Below are 22,128 nucleotides of genomic sequence, written 5' to 3' on the forward strand. Positions count from 1 at the left end.
CTCCTGTAACATTTATGGGAATGGCTTGCTTTGTGGCAAGAGGCCAAAAAGAGTTGTAAGGAGACCCAGTTAGTTCTGCAAATGTTTTGCAGAAGGATGTCCTAAGCATGGGAGGTGCTTACTTGAAAATCTGAGTGATAATGGAAGCAGCTGTCCTAAGTCAACTGAAAAAGTGTTATTCCCAATTTTGAGCTAAATATGATTTTAATTAGTATAGTATAATCCACAATCTCTCTTAACCCCTTCATCCTAACTTTTCACACTGTGAGAAGAGATGCCTTTAGTATTTGTCTGTTGTGAGAAACAATAGTTTTAATGCATTGAAGAATTCTGGCACGGTAGCAACAATTCTTCATGCATGAACATACTTGTCTGGTCCCCATAATGGTTTTACAACACGATCTAAACACGTGTTGAAAAAAAAGTTGAGTCATTTTTGCTGACCTGATAACTCTTTAGGCTCTTTGTGTTGAAAAGAAATTTCCCAAACAGTTTATGCAGCTGGAGAGAGGGGGATGAAATTTCTGATTGATAGTGAGGAGCAGTAGGTGCGATCCCGTGATTGACTCTTGACTGCCACAGGTTAGTTAGCCCATGGAAACATGAAAATGTTTCAGGCAGTCTGTACTTCAGGTCTTTCAAAGAGCAGCGAACGTTGCAAAACGTCATATGTTTAACATCTCTGCTCTGCATTTGGAGGGTCTTTCATATCACCTTGTATCCTCAGGAAAATGAAAGAGAAATTCCACATTCCGGAGCACGGGATGCACTGCTGCTTGTGAGATTCTGGCACCACCTTTCCCCACCAATTCCTATTAAGGGATCTGGATATTCAACAACCCTTTTTCTTAGTCAAGGTTTACATCTCTACCTTAGACTTTGGAAACTAAGTTTCAGTCATCTTACAGATAAGGTGATTGAAGACTTACACAAGTTTTCTTCTGGCTGAGAAGGGACAGGGAAATTATTATGGTGGTCTGATTTAACAAAATAATATCTGAATAAAGCTGAAAATCAGCTCTTTCATTACTTTTCCATTTACAGCTGTTGCCATCTCACTGGACAAGTAGACTTAGGAATGTATCTTAATGTGAAATGTTGCGAGGAATGCAGAAGAAAGCTATACAGTTTGGTTTGTGTTCAGTTGGACATCCATTTAGTCTTCTTTCTCTGTAGGAGATCTGCTTCTTAAAATACTTCTTGTTGCTGAGAGTGTATAAGTTTGCAGTTGTTTTCAAAACATTCTAATTTGTACTTTATTAACATTTTCATAGATATTGTTGAGTGTCATTACCAAAATGATTCAGCACTCTAAAGAGCGCTGATATGCAGTGCGCAAGAAAACGTTGCATCTGTTTTACCTAATGTTTTTTGGCTGCCTGTCCCTCAAACTTGTTTTTCTAAGGAGTGAAATCTCTGCATGTTAGACTAATTACTGCACGTCCGTTCCTTAACTCTTAAAAAGGCTTGGATGTTGGCTATGCAGAAGTAATGAGATGTGCAAGTGATTTAGCTGAGGCTCCAAATATGTATTACCGACGTATAGTTGAAATGATGATATAAAACGAATGCGGTGCTAATTGTCTCTGCAGCAAGCCACAGATTAGTGTTCCCCTCACACTATTCACTTTAGATGTTGTCATGAACAATATTAATGAGTATTGATGGTCCAGGGACCTTAAAATTGTTGCTGATTCATAATTGCTCTTTGCTATTTATATTTACTTACACCTGTGCAAGGGTCAGCCAAAGTGATAGCAGGTGAGTTAAATCCATTAACTATTTCCTTTTTCCTGTTGTTCTTTGGGCCTGACTTTGACATCGGTGGAAACCTTGCTGTTGCCGTAATTCATGGAGGAATTGGCTGTTTGTTCTTAAAAAATTTCTTCCTTAGGAGGAGGTCTGCTTCTGCTTCCACTTTACCCTTGTGGGTTATGGAACGATCTCTTCCAGTGCTGAGCTGTACGAGTACAGGTGTCCCTTCTAATCGCATAATAAGAATAACCAGATTTGTATACATTTCCCGCTTTCTCTTTTTTTTTTGTCTTTTAAAGCCTGAGACTGCAGCTGTGCTGAAGCGCACTGTTGAGGCTCTTATGGAGAGAGGAGCCATTGTGAGGAACCTAGAAAACCTGGGAGAAAGGTCTCTACCTTACAAGATCTCCAAGCACAAGGAGCGCCACAGAAGAGGAGGGTATGCATGATGTGTTTTCCCTTAAAATCCTTTAAGTGCTCCTTTATAAATGTATGTATGTAACTGTCATTGTTTGGTCTTCCTTGTGCTTTTTGGGAGTACACCTGTAATGTCGGTGATCTCAGTAAGGTGTTGTATGGCTGGTGGTGCGTGCGTGTGTTCTGCTGCAAGTGTTTTGTGTCTTTTATTCTGTGTGGTGTCAGCTTTTTGTTAGTGTGTTTGGTCGTCGTGTTACAAGTAGCCTGAGTCCAGGCCTGCAGAACTACTATCCCCAACATACACAATTGTTATGTCATTTTTACGTAACTATTTTGCAAGGCCAGTCAGGCTATTTACTGATAAAAGTCCTACTTAATCTGCTGGTTGCTAATGGGCAGGATTGATTCTTTTTCTCTATTGCATCTGAACTAAATGTTAATTACCATGCGTATCCTGCAAGACTTGCTTGTGTTTCTGATACGGTTTTTGTTAAGGATGTTACAGATGACGGTGTGGTTTACGGGAAGTATGATAAATGTAAATGGAGCTGGGAATTGGCATCTCAGATGTCAGGCTTCCCCCGCGGTGCCGGAGGAAGGTGCTGTGGATCGCACCCCCTGCTCGCTGACGCCGGTGTGTTGTTGCTCCTGGAGGCTACCTCCGAAATGGATGCTGGATGCTGGCTCTGGCAAGGGCTGAGAAATGTTGCTAGGCAACCCGCACTGCATGGGGCTGCCTGCGGTAATCAAAATAACAATTAGCTACACACTCCTCTAATCCCTGTCATGAACTGTGTGTAATCAGATGGTGGGCCGACCTATTGGTCATCCTTGAGGGGCGTTTGGTGTTTGGCACTGGGGAAGGTGAGGTGACTCCAGAGGTGTGCCTTTCGTGAAGCCCTTCTTGGATCATCTCCCCAGGGGTGACTAACAGTTTCACTCCCTCTTCTGAGGACCTCTTCATTCTCCTGTGAAGTGGGAGTGGTGACAGCTGCCAGTTAAAGCAGACTGACAGAAAGGGTAGGGGAGGAAATCTCCACCATGTGCCTGTTACTTAACCAAAAGCAATGGCATTGTGGCCATGACTGTCTGAAACTCCTGCTCCATGGTGTCCTTCAAAACGTGGCTTTATCCTGGTGGTTTTACATTTGAGGATGAAGTCCTGTTGCCTACACACAAGAGCTAATCAAAGCCTTATCTCAAGGCAGAATTGCTAATTACCTTATCCTTCTGTTGGATAGAAGCGTTTTATGAACATCGAAATCTTTTCCGACAGCTTCAGCAGAACAAGGACCTGGTGTTACTCTGTTTGTACAGGTGGGGAGCTAAGGCAGAGGGGCAAAGTTCTACTAGTTTTGGATGCTAAAGTTGAGACTTTCAGCTTCTGAATTTTTTTTCTTAGAGTACTTAACACTGTAACACTTCACCACTTTGGATGACAAATTTCTGCTTGGCTTAGGTGGCAGTGCTTCCGCAGATCAGGTCTTGGGTTCTTCAACAGGGAAACTAGGAGAGGCGAACACAGTAATCAGCACCACGAGAACTATGTAGCAGAGATGAATAGAGGACATTTCTCATGGGGATATTTCAGATGTATAAACTAGCTTAACTAGTAGCAGATCTACTACTACCATAGCAGATTACCTACTTAATAAGCAGGACGAGGGGATCTGTAGACTATAACTCTCTTCTTTCCAGTCCTCAGAGCAGACGTAGTTTGTGTTCTGAATGAGGGAAGGTTTTAGTAGCAAATAATTGCGATTGTGTCTTGAAACACCGACAGGGAAGCATCAGATTACTGTCACCATCGCTGTTCCTCCACCACCTCCCAGTTCAAGTGTCTCTAAATATTCAGCAGTTGTTCTGCTGCCCTGGATTTGGATCCTCTGTATTTGAATATGGCAGTTCCCTCCCCTAAATTGCTTAGGTTCTTGAAAGGGAGAAGTGATTGAGAGACAGCGTACAACAGGAAATAATTGGTTTTTGTACCTTTAATTGGGGAACTCAAATTCAGGAGAAACGAGAGACGACAAGGGGAAGCAGCAGGCAGTTTCAGTACTCGATAATGTGGGAGAATCGTATTTCTGTAGATTCTGCTAGGGAGGTTGCAGTTCGGTGTTCAGGTATGGTGGATTCCTGATATACCATCCAATATTTTATATGATCTGGAGAATAACTTACTTAGGATATTAAGGATAATATAGGAATAGGAAGTAAAAAGTCAGTTTTGATCCACCTTACAAAATTGGTCAGTTCTACTTTACAGCATCTGTAAAAAGTAATAACTTTTTTTAACAGGACAAAGTTAAAACAACCAAAACACTTTTAAAGATACCTCGCTAAGCTGAATATACACCTGTACTTACTAAGACATGCTAAGATCTTTTCTTCTTCGTGGCCAAATTTTGATTCTGTCTATGTCTCCTTTCTTAGCAAGTTGGTGTGGAGTGGTGTGTTAAGTAGTACAGAGTGTGTCACCTTTTCCTTAGTCTGGGCTTTTTCTGAAGTAACTGAAGGGGCTTCTGTGAGAGTGCAAATGATAGTGTGGGCGGAGAGTGAATCTTTCAAAGCGTTTTATTTTGGGGATCTTTTGTTTGCTTTTTTAAAAAATAGGTTTTTGGGGTTTTTTTTTTGTTTGTTTGGTGTTTTTTTTTTTAGTTTTGTGATTCTTACTAGAGTTTCAGCTAGTTTATCTTCCACTAGTATGTAGATGGTTGGGGGCCTAGGATGTATGCCAAATCTGCTACTTCCTTAGACCTCCTGGCTGCTAAATTATATGAAAATTAGTGGAACACAATATTTGTAGCAACAAATCATATGAAAATGAGTGCAATACAGTACTTGTGGGATGGGTTACAGCTTAATAGCTGTATCTTAGAGACAGCTCTTGTCCTAGTGACCACTGCAGGAACCATCTTCCTGTCACTTGGAATGGCATGGGATCCCCCCCCGCCTCGTGTGCGGTGTTTTCCTGAAAAACAAAACAAATCTTCCTCATCAGCGTAGTGACCTGGCTTTGCTGCCTTAAAACTCCCAGAGCTATACAGGCTGTGTCTCACCTCAAATCAAGGGCCATCAGTATGGCAATTCACCGGTCAACTGAGACGCACTTTGTGGCATGCCTAGTAGTCATCCTTCTCCCAGGCTTTTGCTGTATGTTTCCTTCATTTAATTAATTCCGTTTTTAACTGCAATTCAAGTCTTTATATACAGCATATCATAAAACAGAGCGATTGACAGCAAAAGGACAAGTGCGATGTGCACAACAAAGCTAGTGCTGGACTTTAGCCAGGTTTTGGTAGTGTCTTTAGTGAACAGTAAAGAATTAAACTGGAAAATACATATTCATAGGTCAGTAGGGAGGATAGTTGTCTCCTTAGTAAAGCGCTTTTTCCTCTCTGAGTTCCATAGTGCTTCGGCATCATCTGTCTCGAGTATACTGCATTACAGGCACATTACAAATTGAAGAATATCCAGGAGACTTTACAGAGAATGAGAGTTTTGCTGCCAATTGATCTGTAAAGCTGAGATTTTTCAAAGCCTGCCATAGGGGATTGTGGCCTACAGCTGTCACTGGAGTGAGCAGTTTTACTCTCCCAGGCAGCTTTGAAGACCTCGGATCATACATACAATTCACTTGTTTCTTCTCAGGAAATTATATTCACTGAGCAGGTGGTGCATGTGCATTGAGGGTATATTAAAACAAATTTAGGTCTTTCTCTTAAATGCATCTCTTGGCAGAAAACACCCTCCTTTTTTTAGAGACCTAATATTGACAGCTTTTGCATTGAAAATAGTATGTTTCTGGAACTGTGTGGATATGTCTGAAGAATCAAACTTTGAAATCACTGGTTTACTGATATTTTAAACTGAAGTTGAATCAGCTACTAACTCACATTTATGGTATTAATTGCCATAGTAGAACATCAATATTTTGTTTTTAAAGTATTTAAGAGCATAATTCAAAATTGTAACAAATACTATTCACCTTATAGATGAATAAAATGTGACAAAGACACATTGGTTCCAGTGTCAGTTCAGTATGTAAATTTAGTTGAGGCATTGAGCCTGAGTGACTTGCCCATGGCCACTGTGTCTCTGAAAAAACAGTGGAAGAATGTAAATAAGGATTCCCAGCTTTATCTCCTAACGGGCAATAGATTTGTGCCAAGTATTTGTTTTTCTAGCCACTACTTGTTTATAATTTTTAATGAGTTGTATTTAAATTGCTTTAACATCTTGCATTAATATTGTATTACATGTATCAGGAGGTGCTTATTTCTGGAATAAACAAAAGTGAACTGATTTAAATAAGGTGTGTACTAGTATTTGAATTCAAGGAATGTTAAACTCTGGATTTGTTTGCCGTTTAAAATGATAGAGAAGCATCGAGTCCCTCAAAGCAGCTTTCAAATAAAGGGTCCAGACTGGGGCTGGGTGATGACACTGCAGAGCTGTTGCTGCATATTTGGCCAGTGCTAAACTGGAGAATATGGCAACTGCTTGTAAAATGATAGATCTCAGTAGTACAGTCTGTGGGTTTCCACTCCATGGCATACCTGTTTTCTTTGGCCTTGCCAGGCTATGCCTTAATCATATGCTTGTGACACTTCATGCTTCAGGGCATCAGATAAAGGGAGGTGGTTTGGGGGACGTGGTTGGTATGTAGGATATTTTTACTTTAGGGGAGATGGTACAAGGGCAGCTGCAAAACAGATCTTTAAAAAAAATGAGATTCAGACACTCATTTGGGAAGGTAATGGCTCAAACTTTTTGCAGACCAGGGACCCATTAAACTGTAAGGAGCTATGACAGTGGCTTTGGGGAGAAGAAAGTGGCCAGGTGTAACTGGGTTTTGAATACTGGGTATCTTGCTATGCCCTAGAGATTAGTTGTTAGTGATTTTTACCGCCCCCCCCCCCCTCCCCCCCCGTTGCTTCCATTCTTCCATTCTTATTTTTATCTGTGTTGCAGAAAAAATGATATACATCAGCCTGGTCAATGCTCAGATTTAGTATGGTTTTGTAAATCGGTAGAGCACTGTGGCCTTTCCCTTCTACTTTTGTTTGTGTATGTGTGCTTTCCTCTATTAAATCTACCTGTAATGTAGTTAATGTTTTTAGATCTTTCTCCGCACATTTTATTTCATTTACTTTATTTGTGAGTTCTTCAGCTAAACTGTGCGTAATTCTGATTATTCATAACAATTTTCATGTTCTATTTTCCAGTTTTTCATTGCCTTGTTGTTTTTTTTTTCCCCTTTCAAATTTGATTTTGAAAAGATGGCAATTTTCTTTTGTTATTTGCTTGCTTGTCTCTTAATCTTTTTGTTTTGCTGTTCGCTCCCAGTTATCTCATCAGCCCACTTGTTCTCTGAAGTAGCAAACTCAGGTCTTCCTTTTGTTCTTGCTGAATTGTATTTTGGGAGCTTATCTTAACACCTGCGTGGGGAATTTTCTGTAGAAGGTGTGCAGCGACCCTGGTGGTTGCCAGGGTCCGCTGGGGAGCACAGGGTATATATACCGACAGCATCTAATGGGATCAGGAGTCAGAAAATCCAGGCTGCCATGTTAGTTGTGCTTGTTTGTGGGATGGGGGAAAATGGCAAGGCAAGGAGGTCCTTTCCCAAGGCCGCAGCGTGACGGACTCAGCTTGGCTTCCAGGCCCTGCGGTGCTGCGATTACTCCCCAGGAGCTGGGAGCACCAAGCTTCAGTACTGGCTTCCCCTCTCCTTCGGCGTGAAGGCTCGGAGGCTGTCCTGGCCTTCCCGCAAATCGCTCCCACCTCCTCTCGGTGGTTTAGGGTCTGAAGCGATTGTCCCTCCTGCTTTGCCAAAGCGCGGGCTCAGGAAAGGGGGCACGGCTCTCCTGTTTCTTGGTGACTTGGTGGCCCCGCGCACAAGAAATATATAGTTATTAAGAGGAGTATTTCAGTAATTAAGAGGAGTAGTTCAGTAATTAAACATCATGTTGTTTAAGAGATTTCAATATTTTGGAAACATACCTATGTAAATTATGTTACATGTTCAAACTTTTCCTCTTTCCATAAAGTATCTGAGCTTTAGGAACTGTACTTACAGAACTTATTTTTAAACAAGCATCTTGTGGCCGAATCATATTCCGTGTAGACAAGAGATGCTGAATTATCTTCCAATAACCCACGCTGTCAGGATACAATTTTATTTACTTTGTTTGTAAGAGTAAAAAGAGTAAAATAATAGTTACCCATCAGAACTGTTCTCTGGAGTGTTTACAAGTTTTAACAACCCTTCTCTTCTCCCCACACCCTAGTAAAATACAAACTATTGCATAATTAAAGGACTTCATCCTACAGATAAATGTACTGACGTGTTTAGCTTCACTCAGGTAGACTTTCTTGATGATTTTCATGGCTATGGAAGACCAAAGAGGAGGAAAGAAGAACAGCTGAAAGAGGTTGCAAGCTTTCCTTTCTTAATACCACCAAATTAAGTTTATAGCTAATGTGCAACCTGTGTTGTTTGTTTCTGTTCAGATTTTAGAACATCTTGATCTGTTTCAGCAAAAAGGAGTTCCGGGTCTGTACAGCACTTGGATGAGAACAAAACCAGTTTGAATATTTGAGTATTACGCACATTTGTAGTATTTTCTGCTAAATTGATTGTCTTCTTCCACTAGATGGGGCTTTCTTCATTGATGAGTTGAACCATTACTTTTCCTTAAAATGCTTTTGTCCGCATGCACATACATCTAAGTATACATGTGCCTCAGGTATCAGAGCCCTGAAATGTTTTTTTTTTTCCCCTCACCTTGTCTGTCGGAGCACAATTTGCAATTTTGATGCTTTTCAGAAGAAATGGCGCAGTGCAGTAGTTGGTGATGTTTGAGGCGCCAGGAGCAGTTTCTGATGTACTGAATTCTGTAGCATCCTCGTGAAAGCACACCGATTAAATGTGATGGTGTTCTTAAATAGTGGGCTTGGTGGGATGGGAATCAGTCACCATTTGGGTGGTTTTTAAGCTCTGAATTATACAGAAGGCAGAGAAATGACACAAGTAGAATTAATAATACCTGATGTGTAACTTCAGTCCTGTTTGTAACAATTTTGCAAACTTTTCAAGTACTGCCCAGTGAGCATGACTTTTCAAATACTCCGAATACTTCAGGCTAGTTTTTCTTTTGCAGTGTAACAGTGTTGGGTTTTTTTATTTTTGATTTTTCTGCAATGCTGCAAAATGTCTTTCCATTATTTAATTAGCTTAATAACAGGCGTCTATGTATAGAATTTGGCAAATGAAATTTCTGAAGGCTGTGGATGGCAAGATGTATTTTTCCCCAAAGAACGTGCTCATTATGGATTATTTGCATCGTTGCTGTGGCACAGTCTAGTTACTAAGGTACCAGCTTTTGGTTTTGATCTGGTACTTCCCAGTTGCTGTCCTTGTGACTCTGAAGGGACGTCCGTCTATTCCATACTTGTTTTTTAAAAGCTAAAAGTAACATGTGTACTAGTCCTTCCAGCTACAAAGTGATAATCCTTCTAAGCATGAACTTGCCTGCCTGCCCTGCTGAGGAAGGGTAGCTACCACCAGAGCTGAGAAGAAAAGCTAACTACCTCTCTGCAGAGCAACGCAGTGGTCCCAAAGATGAAGTGATCATTCGGGTAGCAAAGCAGTTTCGTTTATAGAGGATTAACTTAATGAGAACGAATGTCCAGCTGCTCTCACACAGGTGCTGCAACTTGCTTTCCTCCAGGCAGTTTCCTGTTTCCCTGTCCGATGCTTCACCCCTACCTGTTTGTCAGAGCATTTTATTTCCTTTCTATCTTCCGCCTCCCCACTGGGGAAGCTTACGTAGACTACTGCCACCATGTAAAGGAGAAATTTAAGCATACAGGCATTTTTTGGGCACAACCATGGGACCACACAGCCTCTGCCAAGTCCACTGTATGCGTGCTTTTCCCTTGACTCCCCAGGCTGACAGAGTAGTATTCTAGGAGAATTTAAAAGCGAGTTTTGATCCAGGTGCTTTTGAAGTCCTAGGCTGTGTATTTGAAAGCAAAATACTTGAGTATCCTTAGGACTCACGGTTCAAACAATTTCTGGCTTGAACATGTTAAAAAGGATAAATGAAACCGGGCTTTTTGTTTTTTCTTTTTTCTTTTTTCCCCTTGTATGCAAAGGCATGTTCTCCTTTATTTGAGATCATATGATTTTAAATTTTTTTCCCAGTTAATGCATTGTTTTAAAATGTTTCAGTCTGCTCTCCTGTATTTAAATCATCCTTCTATTTACAGTTGAGCAGGCTGACAAAAATAACTGTGGTCTCATAGTGAATCAGTGGAATTTTCCTGCATTTCTCCCCTGATGACTCGCCTGACTCCTAGAGAGCCTCAACGCTTTCGCATTTTTGCTTGCAAGAATGAGGTGGTTTCCCTCCTGCATTTCTGTATTTTTCCCTGTCTTTAAGTCTCACTGGGATTTGGTTTTGTTTACTACACAAACAGTAGCTACAGCGTTGCGTATCGGGTCATAGATCACTGCCTGAAATTAAGGTTGCTGCATGCCTTATTGAGGGTGGATTAAAAAAGCCCCACAGCCTCATGACAGCTGATTTAAATGTGTATATTTTGGGGGGAAGAGGTTCCAGATCTCCTCAGGGATTGCATTGTCAATTGTGTTTGGTTATTGCTTTTGCAGCCGTTACTTTCTTCTCCTTCTTTAATGAAGAAATAATAATTTTTTTTTTTACGCTGGCCCTCTTTTCCTTCTCTCTTTTTTTTGGCACAGGAAGGCAATCGTTGCTTGTTAACGCTGAAGATTGGTGGTTGTTTTTAAAAACTCGCATTGTCCCTGATTACTGCAGTTTCGTATCGTCAGATAAAACACCTATTCTGCGAGGAGTCATAAAGATATGCTGTAACAGCTCATCCTCCCATCCCCCCCTTCTCCTTCAGTTATCAACAGTGCGTCAGTGGAAATTTCCACCCTTTACTAATGTGAGAGAAAGCACAAAGTTGCAAAGCAGCCTTTGGAGGAAAAAAAAAAAAGATATTGCCGTTTTAGGAACACAATGAAAAGCAGCATAGGACTTGCAAGCAGAAATTAAATTACATTCTCGAGCAATGGTGAGACTGAAATGGTGCAGAGAGCACGGTTTCCAATGGGAACGAATGCTTTTCCTATGGGAAGGGTATGTGAAAGGGGTAGTGGGGCACCAGCTAGAATTTCTCCCCCCCATCCTCCTTTCTGCCACCATCCTCCTTTCTGTTCGTTGCAACTGTGAGAGGATTTGGAAGGCTTCTTCCCAAGGAGAAGAGTTAAGTGTCATCTGTTAAATTTACCAGTGGCTTTTAATGGCTTTAACAGAAAACACAACTTTCCCTTTTTAAGGGGTGTGCATCCTTCAGATGTTGCTGTGCAGTATTTCTAACAAATTGTCCAAGCTTAAAAACTGTTTCTCTCCCTAAACTTTTAACTGGGTGGCACCTCTCTATTCTGGAGACCAGAAAATGGTAGGCAGTTTGGTTTTCGAATATATTAGGCCAAATCCTGTTCCCCATTGAAGCCTGTGGGGATTTGCGAGGAGGACTGAGCCCAGCAGAGTCCCTCCAAATCCTTCTTGAGGTCAGTTATTCCTGTAGTTCTCGGTAGCTGTGCTGCAGTTGGAGGAGCAGCACCTTCGCTGACGTGACCTGGCACTGGTCCCTTGGCTTCAGTGAGGCTCGGCCACAGCCCGCACCAGCTGGGCATCTCTTCCGGAGCACTCGTTGCTTCAGTACGGGCTGAAGGGACATTATTTTTTTCCCATCAGACCCCTCACATATGAGAATTCAGTGCTTCAGTCTGGTCTTTCTGAAAAAGACTTCAGAGCTGAATTGTGGCTATTAAGATTTTCAGGATGAGGATGTCTGGCTATGAAGAAGTTTCTTCGCAGTGTTTTCCATGGGTGGGTTCCACCCCTATGCAGTAATCCAGCACACGCTGCTTGAGTCATTTCTGGCCTGATGGGTCTGCCCTGCGTGTAATATTTTTGGTGTAACAGATTTAGTTGGATGAACCTGAACTCCATGCAGCATGAAGAGCAGGAGTGTGTCTGTTGCTCGTTACCCCATCCTTCTGTATTTCCTGTTCAGACTCAAGAGTTCAGCTTCTGCTTTTGGGGACTTACTGCTCAAAATTACGTTTGTGAAGGTGGACTGTGAAGTGTGATGCTCACGCTAAGTTGCCATAGTCCGAATCCATTCCTCTTGCAGAACAAGTTCCTCTCTGTTCAGTACAGTTTTAAAATCAAACTAGGATGCCTGATCCTGCTTGGGTAATTTGACTTCATTTAAGGGATATCGCTTTCAGGTTATACTGATGCTTCATGGGGAGGTGTGCTGGAGTGGACTAGGAGGAAGGGGGAGGTTTGATAAGAGGATGTGGAAAGATTGAATTGAAATAGCTGGGTGGGAAGTGCTGTGCTGTACATTTAGCCTTTAAATTACTGCTAGTCTTGGAAACGAGGTGAGTGGTTAGTTCCCTTCAGTAGGATTTCTGAGGCAGGTGTGGTACCTTTTTACTATACTGTAGTTAGGGCCGTGCCAAATGCAGATGAAGTGATTAAAAAATGTTCTGGTTACAGCTCTGTTGACAATGCTGGTTTGTTCACAGCATTTCAAGGGATGAGGGATGGCCAGTGACGTGGCTCCCTCATTTTCTGCATTAGTGCGATGGCTGGCACTGAGTCACTCATAACTTGCAGGAACAGTAGACATGATGTTGCTAATGAATTTAAAATACATCTCACGTTAAGAGACGGGATCTGAATTTGCGTCTGTGAGATTAAGTTAGTGCGCAGTGGGTAGCTGTGTCCCTTGTCTGAAGTGGGGCTCATGAAGTGCAGGAGACCTCTTTGCTTGTTTGGGTGTAGTGAAGTTTTAAAACCCTCTTGCAAAATTACAGTTGAGCTCATGAAGAAGGTGCAGTTCTTCAGCAAAGGAGTTTATTGCAGAAGTAACTTCAGTGACCTAAGATATTAATGGGGAGCAACGTTCTCCTTCCAGTATGGGGAGCAACGTTCTCCTTCCAGTAGGTAGGCGGTCAGCTTTTTCTTTAGAGATGTCAAAGATAGCTGTGAGGTGGACACAAAGCGCTTACCTGGAACAGTGCATTTTGTACGTGCTGTGCATGTGTGGAAGTAAGACCTTTTCCGTCCTGCCAAGGTCAGCTCTGAGGCGGAACTTTAAAGGAAGGAATGTGCCTGTATGTGTATAAGCTTGAGATGTTTCTCATTGGCACCTGTTTCCCAAGGAAACAATGTTGGGGATTTGAAGAAGGAGGATGCATGTTGCAACTGAAATGAATGTGCCACCCTACCTTTTTTTTTTTTTTTTTTTTTTTTTAAATGTTCATATCGAGGTGTGGAAATGAATGGAATGGGTACAAGAAGAGTAAGCTCTCTTTAATCTCCTTGAGTAAGCAGTGCTGTACAACAAAGAGAAGTTCAGGCTGAGCCTACTTCAATCAAACTTTTCTTATTTGAAATCGAGATAATCCTGAGCTTTCATTTAAAACAATTCTGGTACCAAAACGTAAGAAAAATTTAGAAAGTTTCGTTTAAGAAATCCCACAAAACAATAACTTGAATTAAAGTTGTTGCAGTACAGGTATTTTTCTTTTTATTGTGTGTATGTTTCTCATTGCAGGTATTTTTTGATAGACTTAGAGGGCCCACCTTCGATTGTATCGACCATGATGGATCATTTAGGACGTGATATTGATATAATTAGACGTGCTTTTGTAAAGCATCCTGTATCAAAGACAGAAGAATGCAGTGGCATAATCCCGGTCAACTATGAAGATAAACTAATTGCCAAGAAGAAGTGAATATCCCAAATAGCATGTTTAAAACCTTTAAAAAATTTTTTTATTCCTGCTTTGGAAAACAATTGTGATAACTGATGTCCATCAAAAATAATCAGTTTTGGCCATGTATGTGGTATAGGACACTATTTTAAGTTATTGTAACGTTGTTTAAAATAATTTGAATAGGCTTAATCTGTATACTTATCTTGATATTTGACATATCTGAAAATTGATTTTCTTTTCTCTTAGAGCATTACATTGATAATGAAGATTTATCCATCATTGGAATGCTTAAAAATAGCATTCTTTTCCAAAGACAGATTACTTCAGAATATGTATATTTACATAAGAGATTAAGAACTCTACAGTGTAAATAAAGCAGTATAGGATGTGATTTGTTAGAGGTTTTTTTTTTTTTGCTTGTTTTTGGAAAAGGTAATAAAAGTGTGATTAAAAATAAAACTTGACTCATTTTTTTTAAAAGCAGTAAAGGTACAAGAAAAAAATAACTTGCACTGCCAAAAGACACGTCATACTTCCTTTTTTAAGGTAATAACTCTGTTCAAAGTACAGGTAAAAAATTATTCTCTATAAAAAAGGCCAGAAACTTCCAGGTGGCAGCTTAGAGAATAACCATGCTTATATATCAACAGAAGAATAAAAGATGCTTCGTTTTACCATCAGCTAGATCCAGGTGGACATTTCAAACTAAGAAAAACGTCAGGACAAAGGTCTTAATGTATATTTTGTCTTTCTTTTGCTCTTGTGGAAACAGGAGGAAAAGCAATGCACATAAAAGATGACATCGATGCAGTACGACCTCCTGCAGGTCTGACAATTCAGTCTTTTCCAGAGGATCTCCATATTTCCCCCGTGCTGCTGAATGAATGCACTGGCCTTTTCTCCTTCCAAAGGAGTGTGTTTGTATAGTTATTTCTGTAGAAGAAAGTAAGTTGACACTGATACGTTGCTATGCAAAGAGGGTATTCTTTATGTGAATGAGCTTCATCCAGAAGCTGCCTTTTCTGGCACTCGGCGTTGCGTGTTGCTGCCCTGGTTTGAGGTAAAACAGAACCCATAGGCCAAGAGCAGATTCCCAGAGACCTGTGACAGGTCCCGTTGGTGTGACTGCTCTCCAGTGTGCTATATCATCACGAGATTGTCTCTTTCGTGGAGGCTGCTGGGTCATTTTGGGAAGGGGGGAGGTGGGAATGCTGCTTTCTTCCTTGGATGCAGACCTTGGGGGAGGCAAGGGAGAAACCAGTGCTCCTTCTGAGGAAAAAGTGCATTAGAAAAATGAAAGAGGAAATTTTCTTTCTGTACATCTTTAGGAGACGTGAATGCCTGTGTTTTTGTGGATTTTGGTGTTTTTCTGGTGTTTTCTCTGCTTTTAAATCTGCTTTTCTTTTCAGAGCACACTGTCACATTTTACCTCTTCTTTCCTGGAAAAAATGTTGGAAGAATAGAGGGAATGCACTACATGCTTACTGAAGCTGGATCTATATTACACGTGCTTTTATTTTTGTAGTTACTGCCAGTTTCGATCATGTGGTTTCTGTCTGCACCGGTACCTGCTCCAGGCAGAGCTTTTATCAATGATTTTTGCTTGTAGGACAGACAACTTCCTTCTGTGCGGGTGTGAGCTTAGCCAGGAGGAGCCATAGGTTTGTAAGTCTATACCACGGGTTTGGCTCCCTGAGCTGCCCTTTCTGGTGGGCTGCTGAAAATTCAGATTCGCAGCGCGGTAAGCGCAAACTACAAGTAGAGAAATACAGCATGCTTTAAAGAATATGTCTGACTCAAAAGTTTCTCAGAAGCTTTTCTCAAATAGAAAGTGAACAGAAAGCCTATAGTTTAAATTCACTTTGCCTCTGGCTAGGACTTTGGGCCCTAGATTTCATTTGAGTAGAAAGGAGAATATATAAGCTTTCAGCTTCACAAAATGAGGACGATTGTCAACAGAGGCTGTACACATATAAATGAAGTATGTTTGTCTTTATTCAATTTCCTGTAGCGTAGTATTAAATTTTTCATTTAATTTGTTCCATTTTCTAGGTTGATGCTTGCATTCAGTAGGAAAATCCTAGATGCTCATTAGACATAAGCCCATCAGCTTATTATTAAATATGTGACATCATTGGTTGTGTATTAGGACGTTTGGTCAGTCAGACATTTATGCCCCTCTTTTCTGTGGGGCCCATTTCTGATCCTAGCAGAAGATCGATGGATGTCAGGAGCAGAAGACTTGGGCTCCTGAGTCCAACTCATCCCAAGAGTGGATCAGCAGCCGCACATCTTTCGATGATCCCTCGGTGATCAGCCGCAGCTGATCCCAAAGAAACCCAGCAGTGCCGGCTCTGAGGGAGAGTGGTCTCCAGCAGGCCACAGAACAAGGTGTAAGGAGATGATACCATGGCTGTTTTCCTGTCTTCTGAAGTACTAAATGTGCAAACGGGAGTGACTGAAAGTCATCTTGGCCTTTGGGGTAGAAATACTGACCACTGAAACTAGTGGCCACAAGCAGAGCTGCGCTTGCCGGGCTGGTGCATGGTTACATAAGCACTGGTGCTTTCTCAGCAGCAGGATTTATTTATAAAAAGTGTGCTGAATAGCTGGCTCTCAACTGGATGTACTATTTTCTTCATAATTGATAGTTTCTAATATGAACTTTTTTTTTTTTTTTAATAGGGGGTAGGGTGGGGGAGGCTAAGGAAGAAGTCTTGGGTTGCAATTTGTTTAGCCCAGTCAGCCACCCAGACTGGTAGTTAGTTATTTTGGGAAGCTAATGCATAACAGTGTGCGCCTTCTCTCTCAATAGCTGCAAACGCAGGAATGGACACTGGAGTACATCAGAAGATTTGAGCAGTTCTGGGTTTGAGCGAACAGTCTGAGTTGTACCATGGAAGAAAGGGAGTAACTGTACCCTGAGGGGCCATAAATTCTCCTTGCAGAGGAAGGGAAACCTTAGCACGTCTTTCAGATGTGTTTGCCTTTTTGATCGTCGATAGCGGGTTTGTCCCTCTGGGCTGTAAGCAACTTTTGATGTCCAAGAATAAAATTTCAGGATGCTATGTGGTGTTGCTGGAGAGCCAAAAGAGTCTGTGCTGCCAAACCATGACCAAATACCTAAAATGTCAAACGCCACTGGCATTACCAAAGGCCTAAACAGTTTGAATACTAGTACTTTAAGTTTTGTTTACTAGAGAATCCGAGAGTGAAGCTCTTCAACCCTTCCTTAGATTATGTTCCCAAGTGTATAAAATAAGTAGTTTTATGCTGCTAGATGCTCTGTTTTTCTTGTTTGTGGATTGTGGAGAAACACTGAGTTGGGTAAGTATTAAAATAACAACTGGCAATTTTCCTGGCTCGGGAATGTTCTCTCCATCTTAACCTTCAGCAAACAAATGAGCACAAGTGGGTTTATGGTGAAGATCTTAGGTATGTTTTCAATCAGTCCTTTTTTCTGATCTTTCTCAGCTGAATCTTGTGCTTTGGAGGTTTCTTCAGCAGACTGAGGGCTCTGCACGGTCAAAGCACTCAGCACTCTGCTTGCAAAGCACTCGCGGTGGCCACTGGCTTAACCCCAGGAGGTTTGTGCATGCAGTGATTTGCTTCTGTGGATCCAGAGCCTGTGCGTCTTCCGTACATCTGACTAGCCTGTCAAAATCCTGTTTGTTGATAGTATGAGCTTAAAAGAATTTCAGGATCCTCAGTGTCAGCAGAATATTTCTGTTGCTAAATGTTTTAATGGCACTCTGAAAATCATCTTTCAGCTGGATTTCTACTGACGAGTAAACTGTTGGAGCTGCGGGCTGAGCTGGGTACAACAAATGTGCAGGGATGTATTGCTCCGGAAATCATCTGAGGAGCAGTTAGAATGGCAACAGTCAACGTGACTCATGGGCTCCTACTGTTGAATCTAGGCTTTGATCACTGAAACATCACCTGTCACTGGATGAGATCAGTTTTTCTTTAGTAAGTTGCTCCACTCTGTTGTGAAGGACGACTCTGAAATTTAAAGCAGTCCTGTTGGGAGTCATAGAAATGTCTCTTAAGACATGCCCAGTCTGCCCCGCGTCATTTCTGCTGAGGGAGGCTCCTAGGATCTGTCCAGCACTGCCACTGTCTCCAGCATAAACGTTCAAGAACCATACGGCAAACCCCTTCAGGTATTTTGAACTTGTGGCACGTAATCATGGGCTTAAAAATCGTAAGTATTGTTTAAAATGTGAGGTTCTTTTTGTTGGCCTTTTAGATTTTATGATTCACTTCTTTCAAACTTTGTTGCTGGCATGATTTGCCCATAACATCTGACTGAGGAGCTCTCAGAAAAACACAACTATAGCAAATGAGATGCTTGATGAATTCATTGGGACTGGTGCTATGTCCCTCCACCCACTGAAACAGAACGAGGGGAAATTAAAAAGGGAATCATTATTTGTCCTTTCCTAGAATTCTGAGGTTCAGATAGGATCAAAGTGAGAATTGATACGGAGCCAAAACATGCATTTTTCCAACTGCTGCACGAAGGGAAGATTAAAAATGTGTCACCCTCTGTGACCTATGTAATGTGTTGCTTTCTTAGTGCTGCTTCAACAGACCTTTACAAACATAAAAACACGCAGGCTGCAGCTGGTGGACTACCTTAGGCTAATGCTGCTCCTCTTTGCACAGCTATTTGTGCAACACTGCGGAGGAGTGGGAGAGTCACCACTTATTGAGTGCTGGTTAAGAGGGGGAGTGATGCATTGACAGATTCCAGTTCTGGAGTGAGTATTCAAGGTTGCCTTCTAAAAGCATTTGTAATGGGAGGTAATGCTCACTGTAAGCCTGGGAGAGTTTTCGTCCCTGTTATTTTTGCACTGTGCTTAGGCTGTCAAGTCAGCCTTGTTTGGAGAATGCTAACTGGCACATAGAAAACCTGGCTTATTAAAAACCTTCAACGCGTTTATGTTGGGGCTACTTTTGGGGGATAGTGCGTCTCCACTGAATCAGTAAGAGACTTCTGGCTGAGGTCTGTAGGAGCAGATGTATCCTGACAGTATGATGCACTTTCTTCCAAAGGGCATCCTTTAGTCACCTTAGCAGGGTTTGCAATCTTCTGAACTTTTGCTGATGAAGATTCACGCGGCGCTTCCACGCAGGGGCTGGTTACTGGAGCTGGGACAATGCCTAACACACGCAGGGCTCTCACGGAGCTTCTGACTGTGGTAATGAGGTAAGTTTAGCTCAATTTTCTGCTGAAGGCTGACGTGAAAGTAACACGTAGGGAGAAAAAGGCTTGAATTTTGAGTTTCCCTTCACAATTCACCTTGAAAGCAGCAGTGGGGTGAGGCAGGGTGGAGAAGGCTTGTTACATACTTAGTGTTCTCGCAGGCTGGCTGCTCCACTGTTTTTCCTATATAACAGGCAGAATGCAAATGTCGCATATAATCTGTTCCATCTCTATGCATTGGTACCTGGGAGATATATGACTGAGGAAAATATAAAGAGCAGGATGCTTATTATCTTATTAATGCATGGGCATCATTCCCATTCTCTTGCTCAGTGAGTGGGAATGTCGTGAAAGAAATACACTCACTCCTTAAATGTCAAGGAGGTAGGCGTCTCAGAAGTGCTAGGATCCATAGCCCTGGGGTGGAGGAGTGAATGGAGCCCAGCAACTCGTTCAACAGCAAGCGACTGCAGCCATGGTCAGAATGGACCACACTGGGTGAAAAGTGTGATGGAGAAGGGTGTCAAAGGAGTAAAGGGTCTGTGTGGAGAAGCTGAAGGGACCCACGCTAAGTACAGGCCACAAAGGCGTGTAGGAATGTTGGGGGGAAAACCCAAAGCGCATCCCTCCCTCCTGCCCTGAAGCAATCTGTATGTTTGCACAGAGGAGTACTGGAAGCAGCTGGTGGGTATGGGCCTGTGCCCAGCGTGCTCAAAGTGTAGACACAAGGCTTGTGCTGTATCAGCATGCTGGAGGAGAATCAAACCAAAATTGTTTGATCCTTCAACTTGCTAACTATGAGGCAGGGTAGGATATTGCAAGTTGTACCAGCCACTGGAAAGTGCAAATGGTTTGCTTTAGTAATCCCCGTAATCCCCTATAAATAATGCCCTCGCCTATATTGATGAAAAAAATTACATAACAGCTACGCCCAGCCAACGGGAAAAAATTAATGAAACAAAAAATCAACCAGTGCACTCGTGATGCTGGTCAGATTCATCTGAGCCGCATTAGGACAGCTTAGGATTCCTGCCAGAGAAAGGAGGACTATCATCAGGAAGGAAAATCTATGTAATCTTGAGCTGGAAAAGTAGTTTTCAAGAAACTCCAGACCCCAAGGCTTTGTTTGTCAGGATTCAGGCTGAGCTGGAAGGTGAGGGATTGGTATGTTGGGTCGTGTTCAGCTACTTGTTCATGGGGACTTTCACCCTGGGGTTCCTATGCTGGCCTCCAGGCCAGTAGCGGCTGCCCTTACTTTGATGTGGTGGCTTTTCCATGTTCCACGTGCATGAAGAAATTGCTACTGGCTTGCACTGTGACACCCTTGTTGAGCTTCACTGAAAAGTGATTTCGTGGATCAGGAGATAGAGCTGCAAAGGGTTTCTCTCCCTGGGCTGGATATACTGGCAGAGCTGCTGGGAGATGCTTGCAATGAATCTGAAAGAAACTTTATTCTCTGGTTAGAGAATTGCAAAAGGACCATCAGTTGCCAGTTGATGGCACCAAGATTTGGCTTTAAAAGATAGTGCATATTTGTTCAATGTACGCTTAGATGCTCGGGGTTGTCCTGAGATCTTACTGTGGCTGTACTTTGGGCTGCAGCCCGCAGGGAATCGCCTGTGATTGACAGAGCTGACAGTAACACCCATTTTATGGTCCTTGGATATGTCATAGGGTTATGGAGTGCACAGAGAGACATGGCCAGTGAGTGCTGGTGCTGCACCAGCCTTTCTCCTTCCTTCTCTCCTGCCTTAGCCACCACTTGAGAAGCACTGCCCCACCATCCTCTGCTAACCCTGCCCAGAGACTACCAGCTCAGCCGCCTGAACTTCTCAAAAGACCTGCACTTAAATGTTGGTGGCAAGCCAGAATGAGCTGTTGGCAGGTGGCCTGTGGTAGAGATCAGGGGTGTCACAGCTGGTAAATGGGTAGGACAGAGCCAGAGTCACTTTGTGGATCCTTATAAGTGCCTCGTTCTCTGTCCCCATGGAATGAGTTGCATCTCCTGGGGTCTCCTGGCTGCTCTGACCATGTGCTGGGGGGTGCATTCCCTCACTGGGTGGTAGGTGCCTGCCCGAGTTGGAGACAGCACCGGGTGGGCTTGTCTCTCTGCAGCACCCTGGCTTTGCAGCTTAGGTTCCAGGGTGGCTGGAGAGGGCTTGGCTGAGACGAGGAGGGTGAGAAAGGATAGCCTTGCACCTGACAAAATGGTGTCAGGCCCGTTCATGTGGTGCTGTGCCCAGAGAGGCTCGCTGTGCTGACTGGTGCTGCCTGGGCTCTCCATGGGTGGAGGAAGTCCGGGGTTCTGGTGGCAGGGTGAGTAGCAAGTGGGACTCGCTTCTGGTGCCAGATCTTGCTGTGGTCCCCCAGCACTGGTGCACTAGGTGACATCTGACCACAAAGGAGACACAGTGCCTGTGGTGGGGCAGGGAGCAATTTGGGTGTGCAGTGGTTTGGCTGGCTCTGAGTTCTCCTGCAGGTGCGTAAGGGGTTTGGGCAGCTCTGGGAAAGCCACTGATGAGGTTCACAGCCTGTCCTACCAACTGAGGGGCGCTCTCAGCATGCCTGCAGACAGTCTGAGGCCAGGGCAGCATGGAGGGTCTGGGAAGGGGTGACCGTAAGCATGCCGACAAGGCAGTGTAGATGCAGCCCATCTTTCCAGTTGGAAGGCTGCGGCAGGTTTCTCTGAAGGCTTTCTGTGCTCGGTGGGTGAATCACTACCGAGAAGTGCAGCACTTCTTCTTGTGTAGGTCTATGCTGCCGGCTTCTCCACAGCCTCCGCTGACACTGAGTAATTGCTCGGAGACAAGTGGGGCCGATGACTGTGAAGAGGATTGTAAATCACAGCATTATAATCACTCTTGCACGTGACATTCTGCTTGACCTCTGGGAACTCTAAAAACAGCTGTGGTCT

General features: G+C 42.9%; 1 protein-coding gene across 1 annotated transcript; it reads left to right on the forward strand.

Moving 5' to 3' along the window:
* Positions 1-2,054: 2,054 nt before the first annotated feature.
* MRPS6 (mitochondrial ribosomal protein S6) lies at positions 2,055-14,162 on the forward strand (the record flags this gene model as incomplete). Its single annotated transcript, XM_009891308.1, has 2 exons — positions 2,055-2,194; positions 13,840-14,162. Coding segments are annotated over 2 exons (321 nt in total), but the record flags the coding sequence as incomplete, so codon positions are not given.
* Positions 14,163-22,128: the final 7,966 nt, after the last annotated feature.

Source organism: Charadrius vociferus, unplaced genomic scaffold, assembly GCF_000708025.1.
Source record: "Charadrius vociferus isolate BGI_N301 unplaced genomic scaffold, ASM70802v2 scaffold298, whole genome shotgun sequence".
In the NCBI taxonomy this organism is placed as follows: Eukaryota; Metazoa; Chordata; class Aves; order Charadriiformes; family Charadriidae; genus Charadrius; species Charadrius vociferus.